The sequence below is a fragment of the Apostichopus japonicus genome, chromosome 3 (assembly GCF_037975245.1).
Source record: "Apostichopus japonicus isolate 1M-3 chromosome 3, ASM3797524v1, whole genome shotgun sequence".
NCBI classification, from domain to species: Eukaryota; Metazoa; Echinodermata; class Holothuroidea; order Aspidochirotida; family Stichopodidae; genus Apostichopus; species Apostichopus japonicus.
Genome location: NC_092563.1, coordinates 14,244,146 through 14,260,487, shown reverse-complemented (window position 1 = coordinate 14,260,487; position 16,342 = coordinate 14,244,146). Strand labels below are relative to the sequence as shown.

General features: G+C 35.5%; 1 protein-coding gene and 1 long non-coding RNA gene across 2 annotated transcripts in view; both read right to left on the bottom strand.

The window, feature by feature from the left end:
• Window positions 1-1,263: 1,263 nt before the first annotated feature.
• LOC139964113 (uncharacterized) overlaps window positions 1,264-16,342 on the bottom strand; it is a 45,280-nt gene continuing 30,201 nt past the window's right edge. Inside the window, exon 2 of the long non-coding RNA XR_011791827.1 lies at window positions 1,264-3,841. This is a non-coding gene — a long non-coding RNA (uncharacterized lncRNA). The remainder of the gene's footprint in view (window positions 3,842-16,342) is intronic.
• On the bottom strand, window positions 9,137-16,342 carry LOC139963994 (uncharacterized). The gene is made up of 4 exons (XM_071965287.1): window positions 15,994-16,342; window positions 11,825-12,115; window positions 11,045-11,245; window positions 9,137-9,370 (listed from the first exon to the last, which is right to left on the bottom strand). The coding sequence occupies exons 2-4, from the start codon at window positions 11,905-11,907 to the stop codon at window positions 9,244-9,246; spliced, it is 411 nt and encodes a 136-aa protein (XP_071821388.1). The 5' UTR covers window positions 11,908-12,115; window positions 15,994-16,342; the 3' UTR covers window positions 9,137-9,243.

Sequence of the window (16,342 nt, the reverse complement as noted above, 5' to 3'; positions counted from 1 at the left end):
GTTTTGGGTGGTAAAATTGACAACTCATATGATCTGCGTTGATGGATAGTTTCAGGAAACTTTCGATCAACAAGTGTTCAACTAACACATTTGGATGTTGATTTTAATTTCGGTGCATGCAGGGTTAAAATGTTTGAAATAACAACCATAACTTACCATTTCATGATCTTATCTTTCGAGGCTGACGCCACCACTGCCCAGCTGGAGCATTGTTTTATTTTTAAATATACTTTAATGTCACTCTGTAGCGTATTTGTACTGACAGTATAGGCATTATAGATATCCTCTTTCTATTGGATGACTGAGGTTGGAACGGTTCATGGTGTCAGTATGGTTGCTCTGTTGTGTCAGTATGGTGTTGTTCTGAAGCGGAGTTGTACTGACAGTATAGGCATTATAGATATCCTCTTTCTATTGGATGACTGAGGTTGGAATGATTCATGGTGTCGGTATGGTGTTGCTCTGAAGCGGAACGGTTCATGGTGTCAGTATGGTTGCTCTGTTGTGTCAGTATGGTGTTGCTCTGCAGCGGAATTGTACTGACACCACAGAGCAACCATACTGACACCACACTGAACGGTTCATGGTGTCAGTGTGGTGTTGCTCTGAAGCGGAATTGTACTGACAGTATAGGCATTATAGATATCCTCTTTCTATTGGATGACTGAGGTTGGAACAGTTCATGGTGTCAGTATGGTTGCTCTGTGGTGTCAGTATGGTTGCTCTTAAGCGTGATATCAAGTGCAATAAAAGTGATCAACTATAGAAAATCGTCCCAACTGGCTGCAGAACCTAAAAAAAGCTGTTATTTGGAGTATCGCTTCCTCCCCGAATAAATTCACGGTTCAGAGGTAAAGAAAACAAGGAGCCAGTGGAACGGAACCACGGACGATATTGTACGTCAATAGAGTCTGGTCAAATTATCGTTCATTACAAACAAGCAAATATAAAAAATTAAAAAAATTAAAAAACGGTTATTAACAGGGTATAACCTCTTTCTTTTTTATTTTAACTCGGGTACCCTATAAATCATTGTTTTAATGTTGTATATGCTTAGCTTGAAAACTCAGCTTCCGTGCATAGATGTTAATGTTTTGAGATTTCACTGTTTCATACATTCTTAGTGTTTTTTTTGTTGTTGTAATTTTGTTGTTGTAAATATATATATATATATATATATATATATATATATATATATATATATATATATATATATATATATGTATATATATATATAAATATATATATATATGTATGTATATATATATATATGTATATATATATATATATATATATATATATCACTGTTTTATATTTTACTTAGTGCTTTTTGTAAACGTTCGATTTCGATATTCTTGTAATGTGATACAATTAGAATATCAACTGTTATACAACACCTAATTATATTCCGGCCATTTGATTGGTCAATTGCTCGTCGATTGCATGCAAAATCCACTCTATTGCACTCTATGAAATAGAACCATGTGTTATACTTTTTTGATAGCACTTTATTCAATGGTAAGAGAGCAGAGAAACCTGTCTGTTCAAAACAATCTGTTGCATGAGTGCATTTTACATCCAATTATATCCAAATTTGAAGGTGTTGTATAAACTATTATACAAATAATAAATGGTTTCCATTCGTGCAATAGTGCAAATATTTCATTCGTCGAAAGATGTAATTTGTTCCATTCAACGAGGCGCAGCCTCGTTGAATGGAACAAATTAATTGAAATAAAAATTGGAATAAAATGGTTTATTCCAATTGAATGGAATAAACCATTTATTATTTGTATAATAGTTTATAGCAATTTTCTCTGTATATAAAATCTCATTGAATTTTAACCTTTTTTTGTAGAAATAATTGAGTTAAATATTATGAAGAAAAAAATATATATCATGTTCAGTTGAATTATTATCTCTGCTGTTGCCAGATGTATCACATACATAAAATGTCATGAAATTAAAAACAAATAATCGTAACCTCGCCATCCACAATGCTTATAAGGATTTGCTTTTCACCTATCGTTGCAGAAAATGTCTAGCCATTTAAAAAAAAATCAACTTGAGCCAAAATATATCAATTTTCATTTGGAATGTTACAGCTTCTTAAATCAATGACAACCATAGTTCTTCTTTTTCTTCAACTTGACTTCAATATTACTTACTAGTGATTCTGTTATTTACATATCTTTTCATAAATGTTCAGATATCAAAGACATCGATTTGATACGCCTGTTTTTATGCCGCATTTTGTGCTTATACTACCCGGCCATATCATTTCATGTACTCACAACATTATAGTACATACGTCCATATGCATTTTTTATTTGTATTCATAATTTCTTTTCTTTTTACATTTTTGTCATTGTATTCCTAATCTAAGCTATTATAGCGTTGACTTCCTATTCATATTAATTAATGCTTAGAAATGGTCACTTATTTTCTACTGAACAATAGTTTCAATGATGACCAATATTCAATAAAATTGATTGCAAAAATAAAACTATAACAATACGGTATTGTTTTTTTCTTTTGTTCTAATAATACATGAACATAACTCACTTATCTATATTGTCATTAAATATACTTATATTTTTACAAGGCTCAATATCATTGCAGTTCCTTTCGGTTGTACATTTCTAAACTTTGCAGTACTGAGATGGACAAGAAGCAGATCTATAGAAAGAGGGAGTGCAGTCCTTCTTGTGGGTTAGGTGGGGCAAGTGGGGCAGGTGGGTTGGGGTTAGGATCCTCTCACATCAAAAAATAACAATTAGGACGCCGAATCGATGCATTCTGCAGCATATTTTAGACTAGAAATTTTATCTGAATAATTGGATGTAAATTCAAGGTTTTGTGTTTATAACAACTTTTGAACTTTTGAGTGAGGTTTATAACGGTTGAATTGGGTGTACACTCCCCCCCCCCCCCTCCCCCTTACCCCGCCCCTTGGATTCGCACTTTGGTCCAAGTTGTTTCATATTACTGTAAGTGTCTATAAAGTGTTAATCCATTGATAAATCTAAGATATACATTCGGAGATTTTTCAACAAAAATGACAATAATTTGTGATTAATTATTCCTTTTAATTACGGTTCTGAAGTTAGAAACGTTTGTTTTTTTCCCATTCATATTAGTATTTTATGATCATATCCAATACGAAAATGATCGGGAATGATTCGCAATGTTCTATTTCTTTCTAGACTATATTAAAAAGTCTACTCTTCGTGTGAGTATCGAGAGTAAAATTTTACACATGAGATGTTTTCTTTTGATGCATTTAAACGTAATATTAATAATAATAATAATAATAATAATAAACAGTTCATATATAGCGCAACTTACAATAAAGTCTCGCCGCGCTGTATACAAAAATATCAGCGAATGTAATAGCGATTGGAGCGTCTTAAAACTTAACATCATGTATTGTAAATGTCTTGGAAACAACAAGCATGCGCATTACCTAATCAAACTATAATATATGATATATTTGAAAAGAATAGGAATATTTGAAATAAATTTATTAACTGTCAGGCGAGATGAAATAGGTGATTACATTTTAACATTTCAAGGTGGCCAAATTTTCAATAACGTTCAGCTATCAACTATTTCCGAATGTTTCTGATGGAAAAGACTAGCGTTGTTAGCAGGGCCGCGATGCCATTTTGGGCCATGAGGCAGTGGCCGACGGCCCCAGAGTAATATGTGGCCAATACCCTCCATAAATTCCTAACGAAATTGTATTCAGAAGTTATATCTTCATGCCTTCTCCGTTGAGGACAGGATTTTCATTTGAATTGTCATTTACCATGCAGGTTCCGTGTCAAAACTGAGAGAACTGTATAGTGAGAAATATTAGAAGGAATGAAACAAACCACTGTGAGTATATATGCTATATCACCAGAAGTATTCTGTACCTGCATACCTACCAATATAATATTTGCTATTCGATATTGCTTCACGTATATGTCTTGTTTACAGGAATTGAGGGGTGTGTGGGGGGATGGACCCAGAAATTGGGCAACAAGGTTTGATGTTTTTTAAAGACAAGATGAGCGACTAGAGTTTTCCTAGTTATTTAGATATCTTGGGAAATAACGCAGCAAAATAAGCAAAACAAAATGGGGGATTTTATTTTCTTCATAAGTATGGTGGCATTTATTATTTAAATGTAAAGAACGCCATATCAAAGTGATCAGTTTGAGTTACACATTGTAATATTCCTGCTATTTTATTACTATCCATGAAATATATTTCCCTTTAGTTAGTATCCAGATTTCCAATCGAGTGGCCCGTTTTGTGATTCCAATGAGCCTCTTAAGCAGTACCAAAGGAGCATTGGACGTATGTTACTGGACTGGCCGCATTAATACTATTTCTGGTGGGGCCGACGGCAGTATAGAGGAAGGGCTCATCTAGATATCTAGACGACCCAAGCAATGGGCACTGAACGTTTCACTGACTACATGCATGTTAAATTAATATGACAACCACTTCGTCGCCATACCTCAACATTATGTTATTGTCTGATCCAGGGTGTTTGTAGTTGAAATGTATCCCATTTTTGTAATGTTAGTTGTATTATGCCAGCTCCTCCAATATGTATGTATATGTGATCTTCCCGCAAGCAGGAACTCACGAAAGAAGCCATGGAGGCTTATAGACTCGCAAGCTGACCGAAGCCAATCTCTCGGCACACATCCATTTAACGTCCATGTCGGGAAGTTGTTATTGAACAACACCCTAGCCAGACGACACACATTGCTGTCGGCGGGGAATCGAACCGGGGATCTCATGACTGGGAGACGCCGGTGTGACAGGGAATAGTGTCCGGGCGTCTCACGGACACTATTCCACGGGAATTGTGTCCGTAGGACAACTTTTTCGGGGGGGAATTGTGTCCGGCGGACAGTATTATCTGTCCGGACGGACACTATTAACTAGGAAAAAACGTCCGTGTGTGGTGATTTTCTGTCCGCGCGGACAGGATGAGAGAATAGCACGGATAAATGTATCCTACAAGCTCTTCTGTATGGTAACGTAGTGCAAAAAAACATCAGGACAGCAAGGCTTCTTTGGAGTATGCCTTTTCATCTTAATTGCATTTCTTAATGGCAGGATTTATAGAGGAACTGTAGACCAATTTCGCTACATGATGAACGGCTGAAATATATGGTCATTAATGATTTCTTGCATGATACTATTTGGACAGACACAAATGAATGGAAATATCAATTTAATTTAAAATTTATTGCAAATTTAATTCTCCTTCATGTTCTCTGCTGCATAAGATAAATACATTTCTTAAAAATGACAAAAGTGCTGCAAGACTCGTGCAACATCCTACGTCTATTGTGACATAGAACAACTGTATCTGTTTCTTTATTTTTAGTACAAGCTGTTTCAAATACTTTGTTTTATGAAAATCATCCAATTTCCCTTCTACTTTTAATACTAATGCTTGACAACCATTGACAATAACAGATAGCCTCACATCTAGTAACTTTTGAAATCTTGGGGATCTCAAGACAAAATGACATTCACATGGGGAAAAAAGGTTACATAAATCAAAGTAAACTATGCTTTGGCGTCCACAGTTGTAGCCTAGCAGTATTTGTTGGTCAGGCAATCAATTAAAGGTAGACTATTGTTAATCCAATTATCGACAGGCTGTGAATGTTAACTATGGTGAAAATACTTGGGAATTCCTTTTCATGTGATATATTTTAAGATTGGGCAATGCCTAGCTGGTTGGAAATGGTACTTGGGAAGCAATATAAAATCATATGGTATAGGAGCAGAGGGTTTGTGTAGGGTGTTTTCGTGTGCTCATGACATGTCAACCATCGAATCATGATATATTGCCTGCACAGTCAGGCAGTGCATTATTCATTAGAAGGTATTTCCAAACGAATATCTCACCATGCACAACTGGTATTGATAAACACCAAAAACGTTTGTTGCTACGATGTATTGTTAATGGGCATAAAGGCCTCTAAGCTATATCAATTATTTTCAACAAAAATCAGCTGAAAGTTATGTTGCATTGGCTTCAAATATGCCAGATACTATAATATGGTCACCTATGGTCAAAATTATTAAACTGTTTTTGTACCACCTGTAGGAAATTTACCTCACTGGGACATTCTGTCCTTTTGCATGTTCTTTTAAAATGTCTGAAAAAATTGGAGATTATAAAGACCTCAAGGAAAGTACTTCTTGATGTCACAATACAACTTTGTGGCCTATACAGACTACCTTCAAATGACATGCTGCTGGTCACACTAAGTATCAGGCTTAACATAAATACTGGGAAAGGAGGCTGTGTGAGAACCAGTTCTACTACACTCAGATTGTTTAGTGTTAGTCAAAGTATCTCAATGACTATTGTTCAAATGTTGGAAAAGAAAAAAATCAATTAGGGCTAATTGGGAAATGCAAGCTGATGCAAGTAAAATCATATTTGTACACAATTCACACAACTTGGTATCAGTTAACATTTCTCTTGCTTTTGTATACATATTTGGCCCACCTTTTCCTTTGACATTAAATAAATATTCTTTGCACTAAAAGTTTGGTCTTGACACAGTCAACAGTATAATCACCTGAATCCTTTACTGGGGAGCATCCAAGGCCAGTCAACACTGAAAATAAAAATACACATACATACATATACATATATACTGTACACACATATACACACACGCATACACACATACATATACACACATATATATATATACAAAACGTACAAGTGCAGCTGTCTACAATAAATTATCCAGATTACCATTTTGTAAATAAAATAGCAGCAAGATAAATAAAACTATAAAACTATCTATACAAATTAATTCTGAATTTTGGTGTTATTGCTTTGTTTCTCAGATTATACCTAGTAGTTTCTTGAAGTAGAGAGTTAAGTTCACTATGCAAAGAATGTCTGTCATTTCTCTGTATGCAATTTACACTTCTAATGAACTCATTTTTAGCAGCATTGTTTACAGTACTCATAAGAAAGTTAAAATCTATATTAAAAATTCTAGAACAATACTTTATAAAAAAAAAAAAATTCTCTTATTATCTTTAATTAGTAAAAAGTGATACCAAGCAGAAACAGCATATATTAGGTGTGGTAAGATATTGGCAGTAAAAACTCTTTTGCTTACATCAACATGAAAATATGGAACTATATACGATAGAGTTGAGACTATGAAGTACACCCGTTTAAGTATTCTGCTTATATGACCAGTGAAACTTAGTTTGTCATCAATACAAACACCTAGATATACTGTATGATGAGTGCATTCTACTTCTGCATCTTTAATTGAGATTTTAGTTAACTTACATGATACAAGACCTTTTCTACGAAAACGCTTATTCAGTTGCAACAACTACATAATGCATCACAGATAAAGAAACTATATCCCAGTTGTTACTTGCCTTGATATACTTGAATGGCATATGAGGACAGCTGTCAAGTAGCATGTATGCATAAACCAGACTGTGGTTTCTATGATCCAACATGAGTATCCTTTCATATGAATGGGACATACTGACACACTTGATCTTTAGTAATACAGCAAGAAGTGACAAACAGTATATTCACAATGACAGATGCTGACACAAATGACCACTGATAGCCTGCTTGTACTCACTCAATGTGATACATACTACAGTAAATATGAGATTTCTTCCAGCTTCCTCATCTTGAGATATCAAGTTTTAAAGGTTTACAAAATTTGACCACTGTTAATCTCCACAATAACAAAGGCCTCTTTTAGCCATGTGGTATACTTACAGACTAAATATGATATCTGTTCAGCTTCCTTTCTTGAACTTATAATTTTTACAAGGTTTTCACAACTTGAACCCTGTTTACCCTTTGACATCCACCCCAAAAATATAGGATATAATCAATATGATTCACATACATGCCAAATCTTACATTTTCCAAGCTTCCCTTCTAGAGATAGCGTGTTTGAAGCCAGGTGTCATACCGCACACACAAGTATTAACGCATAGGTTTATTAAATCAGCAAACAAATTAAGCATTGATATTGAGATGACGCAATATGACAAATCATTTTTTTCTAACCCATACCGTCACGACTCTAAGTTTATGCTTAGAACTAACAATGAATGTATGCTATATCAAGTGAGCTGGCTTCCCTCATCTTGGAAAGATAATTGTTCTGCTTGTTTTAGCCAGTTTTCTGTTAATTAGTACCTATTCGTGTGACCAAAGCAAAGCATAGCAGAACAGAATTTAAAAAATTAGATGGTGAATGTAAAAATTCCATTTACCTGAAGAAAGACGAACTGCCATTTACTGTCCTGGATGTGACACATGAGTTTATAGATTACAACTACCAATAGAACAACTTAATTTTTACGTGTGGTAAAATATATGCTTGTTATGTGAGAGTTTTGTTAGAATTTTGTCACCTTAGAGTCCTTTGAACTTCACAATCAACAAAAACAATCCCAGGATTTACTTATACCATCATTCTGACGGGAGTTCTCTGGGAACATTGCTCTTGATTCAACCTTACAATGCCATTACTAAATGCATTATAAGATAATAGAAATACTTATTCTATTCAGTATACTAATTGTGTGCACATTTTCCTCCTTGCCAGGGGGAGAAAAACAGACCCTTTGATATATATGGAGGGGGAGGAAGTGTGTGAGGGAGGGGGGGGGGGGTTATGAATTGAATTGAAACCAATCTAGTGTGGTTTGAACAGAGGGAATGTGTGAATTAAATATTGCTTAATATAAGGACACTTATTGCCGGTTCCAAAAAGTGCTATCTGACGGCATTTATGCTTTGTTTTTCTTGTTGCTTGCTGTTTTTAATCTATCTTGCACATATACACATACTTAAACTTTAAGCGGGATTTTTTTTTCTGGAATTGTCTATCAGTGGGGGTGGGGGAACAAACAATAACGATATGCATGAAAGAAAGAAACCTTTTTATCATAAATTATCAAGTTCTTGTCTTAACCACTGGTTGTTATACTTAAACACCTGATCATCTCCAACCTCATCATATTCAGCTTGGATAGCCTCCCTTCCTATCCTGGTGAAATGCTCTGACCCTTGGCACAAACCTATACCTATACATAAAAGTATAAAATTATTGACTGAATAGAGAAGTTAATAAGTAACCACATTCAAACTAAAAAAATGCATGTTTACACCACATATCATATTGAAAAGATAATTGTGCATCAGGATCATTACTTTGGTAAGCTTTTGCGCAGTTGACTACAGGCTGCTTCAGCTTCTGTTTCGGTGCAACCTGTGACAAGGTGGTAGAGATGGTCCACAGCATGAGAGACAAGACCGTCATTGAGGTAATTCAGCCTGCAGAAAAGGACGCATGAATAGTAAGCATTGCTTCAAAGTTACAGAAATTAAATAGAAAGTAAATATTACTGTAAAAACATGATTTCAGCAATCATTACGAATGGGTACTTCAAATTAATGTATGTTGCAGCATTCGGTAATAACAAGGTGAAGCATTCAGACTAGCAATATTGTTTATTGCCACAAATGCAGATCTGATCCTCCATGAGCATGCGAGCATTCAGACTGTAGCAAATTGATCCCCAATTGTGGGTCTGATCCACCGTGAGCATGTATGGAGTATATTCAGACTAGCATGTTGTTCGCCCTTGTGGGTCTGATCCTCAACCATGCAATAATTTATACTATAGGACGTTGATCACCCAAATTGTAGGGTCTGATCATCCTTGAGCATGCGAGAATGCAAACTATAGCAAGTTGATCGCCCTTGTACGTCTCGTCCTACTTGAGCATGTGAGATTCAGACTAGCAAGTTGATCACCTCATTTGTGGGGTCTGCTTGATCCTCCTTAAGCATGCGATTATTCAGAGTATAGCAACTTGAATCCCCAAGTGTGGGATCTGATCCTGCTTGAGCATGCGAGCATTCAGATATACAGTATGGCAAGTTGATAGCCTATTGAAGTCTGTACGCATTCCTGTGTATTGTATCAAGGCCAAGCTTAGGGTGAGATCTGATCAAGTGTGACCTATGTGCAGCACTAAGGTCACGTCCTAAGTCAGTGTTAGATTCAAATTTTCTGGCAGGACGGGCCAACAGTTCAAGCACTCAGTCACAGAAAGTAAAATTCATGACAAGGCAAGGCTTAGGGCAATAAACTTACAAACAATGATATGACCAGAAAGACTGGATCCCATTTTTCAATAAAAAGTTCCTTTAAATGCAGTGCTTAACCATTGAAAGTATACATATCATTACTATATAGCACAACAAAAGTTTGCAACAAGTAGCGAAACATCTAAAAGCGTTTGGCCGAGCGATGATGATAGGTAACAGGTAGAGCACCTTTATCATTAATATTAATCAATATTTGTTTCTGCTTGAATTTTGAGAGTTGCTTAAGCACTACAAAATTTTGCTTGTAACTGCCAATGTATACCACTTAGGTTGGTATCAGTAACTGCATGATTATGGAGTGCATATAATCCCACTTTAATAAAATATTTAACACTTACTGTACTTCAAACTTTTTTCTTCAATTGGTCATACAACTGCTTCGTGGAACTTGAAGAAAAACTGTTGCAAACAGATCTCTGTTGAATCAAAGCAAAGAACACAATCATAGCACACTGGAAATTTACTTAACCATGAATTGTAAAAATAGGCCTGGGGGGGGGGGGGAGTCTTAAAAAACAAATTTCCAGAGGACAAGAAATTCGGGCAAAAGTCCTGAAAAATTCGGGCAGCCTAAAAGGAGAAACTATATATATATATATATATATATATATATATATATATATATATATATATATATATATTAGCCAAGAGTTTTCGAGCTTCCCTCCTCTTCGGGCATCCTTTCTAGCATTCCGTACGAGAACACTGGCACCAACTTCGAAGCTCTGAATAAAATAAAATCCAGCAGATATACGTAAACATCATAATACAATGCATATGTTGCCATTCATTTAATAACAACTTCAATGTACAATATAGCATTATATAATTACCTTTTTTGGTGCCTATTATCCAAATTCTTTTTTTGCCGTTCTTGGGCTTTGCCAATATTTTCTTTCACAACACCTTTGATTATGTCCCGCGACTGTGACATGAGTTGAAAAACCCTCTCCCGCTGTGCATCGCTGCAGTCTGTAGTAGGAGCTTCTGGTTGGACAATGGAGTCTTCAATGTCGACTGGTCGCAATGGCTCTCTGGATATATGAAGATAAATTAACATTCAATTATTCACAACACTTTGTTGACTGAAGAATAAATAAATTTTTATATATTTTATTTTTACTATTAAGACCATTGAACCAGAAATTTGAGTCACATCACATACTCAAACCAGCACAAATATAAAACCCTTATATATATTCTGTGCTGTTATAGGTCCAACTTGCATACCAGTCAATTATGATAAATATATAGTACATGAAAAACAAAACCAACGTCAGTGGCATTAATTGCATGTATCTTTTAAGTTAATGGGCATGCATTTACAGTTTAATGAATGTTCATATTTTTTACTTGCTGCAGAGTGTACCATATACAGGGTTAATATTTATTTGTTAAGATATTATAACTTAACTTGGGTTATTGATGGTCCTCTATTTAGCGTTTTTTCCCAGGACCTGGGATGTGTTAAATTAGATTTTATCGTACAGAGGACTGGTGTAGCTATGCAAGATTTGTCCAAACTCTCTTATCCCTGATTGCTTTTTCTCTGTATATGGCCTTAGCAAATGTAAATCTCTATTCAGCAATGGCAGGTTTAAATTATTACAAACCTTCCAAACATCACAGCAAAAGGTGAAAGACCTATTGAACCATGTTTGGCTGTATGGTACCCCATGAGAATTGAAGACAGCATTTCATCTCAGTCATGTTGGTTTTCATTGACAACCTTGATGAGTGAACTTTGCAGAGTTTGGTTGAATCTTTCATCAAGCCCATTGGTCTGTGGGTGGTAGCTAGAGGATTCTCTGTGGTCTACCCCTATCATGTCAAACAGGGACTTGTTCAGAGCATTAACAAATTCTCCTCTCTGGTCTGAGATGACAATTTTCATGCACCCAAATCTAAATAAATGGAAACATTTAAATAACTATTGTTTAAGTATTGATTACGAGTAATGTAATGAACTACTGGCATCTGCAGAATGGCTACATGGTTTAATCAGGAAATCATTTCAGCACTGATTTAAAAACAAAAGTAAGTTAAAAGCACTGACCATATCCCACTAACATTTCATTGACATTAACTTAAGAAACAACTTCTATAAATTCCTGTAACCATTTGGCCGCTTTCTGGGTCACAGTTAAAACAGTGCAAATGCAGGTCTGCATAACTAATTCCATGTAAAGTAGAAACAAAAGTAGATGGATATTTACCTGGCCATGGTTTCAAACAGAAGTTTGCAACAGTTTTTGCTGTTTTGTTTCTGTACAGCAACAGCCTCTGGCCATTTTGAAAAATAGTCACATAGGGTTTATATGATGTACTTATTTCCATTGATGGTCTCTGGAAGGGGTCCAATCATATCCACACCCATCTAAAAAAAGAAGTAAAATAGCATTCAGAACCATACACAATCTAATCATACGAACTGATGTTCAAGCGATTTATATCCAGGGATGAGACTGAGCCGGGGGAAAAAAAATCTGAAATTTATCGATCGCCGTCCTGGGGGAGGGGTTTAAGGGAGGGGGTGTCCCCCTCCCCTTTAGAATTTTTTTGTCAGGTAAGGAGGGCTTAGATGCAAAATGGTGGACTCTAGATGGAATCTATCACATCACGCAACTCGCCAAAAAAGTGTGGAATTTCTGCTTGTATAATTTATCCATTAGCTTTATTTAACCAAAAAAAGGCTTTTTTGCTTGCTTTGTGCTACTTGATTCCACCACTGGTCAAATTCGGTGTTCCTTCCCTTCACAGTCCAGCATGTTCGGCCAAAAAACAAAAAAAAAATAAAAAATAAAAAAAATAAAAAAAAAAATAAAAAACGCGAATTACGAGAAAAAACGGGAAAATGAAAAAAAAAAAATCGGAAATCCGCGTTTCCTCGGAAGAGTCTCATGCCTGTATATCTGAGTTTTGTAAAATGCTAAACATTCAATTGTTTTTTTATTTTTTATTGTAACTCACACTGGAAGACTCTGTTACCAATTTTTTTCTTCATTACCAAACCTATTACTTACTGACTTGTCAAACCCAGCTGTTATATGGAAGTCCAATGGGAGATCTCTGAAGTGAGATGCAAGTCACATGCAGTGATCTAGCTGACAACCTAGATGGTAATTGTCACTAGGGACTATCATAGGCCTGGTAACCATTTTCATCACCTTTGAATGTGGGGTGGGGGGGGGACAGATGTATAAGTACCTGGATGAGTGATTGATAGTTAGTCAGAAAATTGCCTTGGAATCTGTCAGTGAGATGACAGGGTTACACATAACTGATGTAGGAAGCATACATTGGTACAACCTATACTTTGATATCTATATATGGTAAGCATTTAGAAATGTTACAAATTAATCTTTGAAGGGAATTTGCAGAATTTTTTATATTAATGACAGAAATTCACACTGTAGAGTTACAGTATGGAAGGAAAGACTTCTTGGTTATTAACCAAGTAGCAAATTTTACTTAAATAGATGTTGAAATAAGCATATGGGTTCATTGGGGATGAATTTTGGACAAAAGGCTATGGCTCTGTTGGTACTTTAGTTATGAACTGCATATGAATGTACGTACCTAGGACATTTTCTCGGATACTTCTTTCTGACAACAATTCAAGTACTGAACTCTGTTATGTTCATGTGTCATGCTTGCTTCATATCACAATTCAGTTTACTTTTCATTTTGAAATTCATATCAGATAATTATGAAGTCCTATGTAAAGGTTTTCCTGTTGCTTTCATTATATGCAGCTAAAAAAAAATACCAAAATGTGTTCTTAGCGAAATTTGTGTTTATGGCTGCAGTACATGAAAATTCCCGACAGTACTGCGAGTCATTAAGTCTACTGAATGTACCACCATCATGATCATCTTTAATATATGCTTAGTAAATTATAACTTTAAGAACAAATGAATGAGCTAGATCTTTCATTCTCTGGACAATCTCCACACATACTCCTTATACTCTTGCACTGGCCAACAAAGGGATGCAAACTTTAAGCATCGGTTGATAACTTGATATGCATATGGTGAATGACTTTGCAGTTACAATCATGCAAACAAATATTGCTTTTAGATGACAAAAAACAAAGTGATTTAGTGATAACTGTGCTGCTTGTGAACAGTATTTTCGACCCAGGCCTAGCATTAATAAGCTGAACGCATAAGGTGGTCCATATGTATTCCATTAACATGTAAGGCCTATGAGCTAGGATAGGTATTTGAAAGAAAAAAAAACATGTTACACAACTTCCATTGCAGATTCCATCAAAATCAGGTGTACATGTGCCTCCTGCTGAAATGCAGATGAAAATAATACTTAGGTGGTGAAATTGTCACCACTCGTATCCTACAAGGACTCTTACAGAAATTGAAATGAACCTGATATTTCTATTGATTTAGCCACCTTCTCAGATCCCTTTCTTTCAAATTAGGGTTTTATACCAAAATACTCCTATCATTTGGTCAAATAAGTTCATGATAACATGTGGGATAAAACGAAAGCAAATTGTTGTGCATTTTTATTTGCTCTTTTTTCAATTGTTTCTCTCAACAACCAGCTATCCTCCTGAATAGAAATTTATTCACCCACCCTCAAATTTGTCAAAGAGATTACACTAGGCCTATATTAGTTTTTTAGGTCCATTCTGGTCACTATTCTAGCAATACTACAGTATATCACCAAGCAGTGTCTACAAGTGATAATACATTGCAAATTTAATATAAATGATATAAACTTGGTCCATGGAGCTATAATCCCAGGTTTATAGCTCCATGGTTTAACCTGCACTAATTTAATTGCAACATTGTTTTGTGCATATATTAACAACCTTAATTACTGTGGAAGAATGTTTAATGAATATTCATACCATAACCATGTACATGTTTGCATAATTAAAATATCACCAGCAAAGAGGCCCATTAAACTTATTAAAAATTATTAGCCAAAACAGCTAGCTAACCTTCTGACAATGAAGTGATGGGCAGGTGGCCAACTGATCGATTACTATAGCATACAGTATATTCGACCTGCTGCAGTGTCTGTGCACATCCCGGCACCAATAAATTAAAAAAATATGGGAAAACCTCTAAAAAGAAAGAGATAATAAAGTAACACTCATTAATTTAATTGATCCTCCAAATGGACAAGACAGGGACCCCCCCCCTCTCCCTTGCTACCTTGTGTTTTAACTAGTAAGGGGACTAATCCCAGGACATATCTTTCAGAAAATCTGAAAAGTCCTATCCTGAAGATTTCTTCTTTTTTTTTAACCTAGCAATTTCAAACACATAATCATTATTGAAATTAAAAGCTTGTATACTCATGGTAGCATGGGTACACAATACACAGCTGATATGTAACTGACAGCTGATCTGGGAGTTTTGGCAGCTACCAGAGTAACAAAAATTATACCAAGTAGGCTTTATTTCAGAGATTGCCAATCGGAGTGGCTTGAATTTGAATAAAGCAAATTATTTGCAAATAGGGTTAACTCTCGAAGTCCTACTCCTAGGCTACAGTAGGCTAGCCTATAGTAGCCTAATACTATTCGTGTCTTGCCGACTAATTATGCATTACGATATTCTCTACCACTAATAAAGTTTAGACTTTTCAGTTCTACTCTTAGGTGATTACAAATAATAAAATATACCTATAATCTGCAAGGCCCAAATGGCCAATGCACTTAGTTCAAGTAATATGCATATCTATGGAATCATTTTCTTCAGTGGAAATAATTCCTAAAAGTTTTATACAAATAAACAAATAATACACTTACCGCCAAACCCTTCTTGTAAGCTTTAATTTTCTGGGCTTTGGCCAAGGGCCTATCTTCGTTGCCATGTGGGCCGACGTAAACTAGATCGGCATCTCCCGTCAGTCTAAAACTCCTCGATCTTCCCCTTATCGATCTTTCTAGATTTATCGTAGACTTTTCAGGGTACAGTCCTGACGAAAGATATTTTCCAATGATAATGTAGGCCTACTCGTCATCGGTATCCAGGTCAGGAGAAGTCATCTTGTAATATCAGATCTGGCTAAGTAAGTTAACGGTCTCAACTCTTAATGCAATCACTGTGCGTGCATATATGCAGCTACTAAGAAATTTTGGGCCTGCGACATGTAAC

Coding starts and splice junctions, on each gene's coding strand:
- LOC139963994 (XM_071965287.1), bottom strand. CDS start 11,907: ATGCTGTCTTCAATTCTCATGGGGTACCATACAGCCAAACATGGTTCA. Junction 11,246..11,824: donor TTTGCTGTGATGTTTGGAAG/GTTTGTAATAAT, acceptor TCATATATCCAG/AGAGCCATTGCGACCAGTCG. Junction 9,371..11,044: donor GATAATAGGCACCAAAAAAG/GTAATTATATAA, acceptor CCTTTTCTGCAG/GCTGAATTACCTCAATGACG.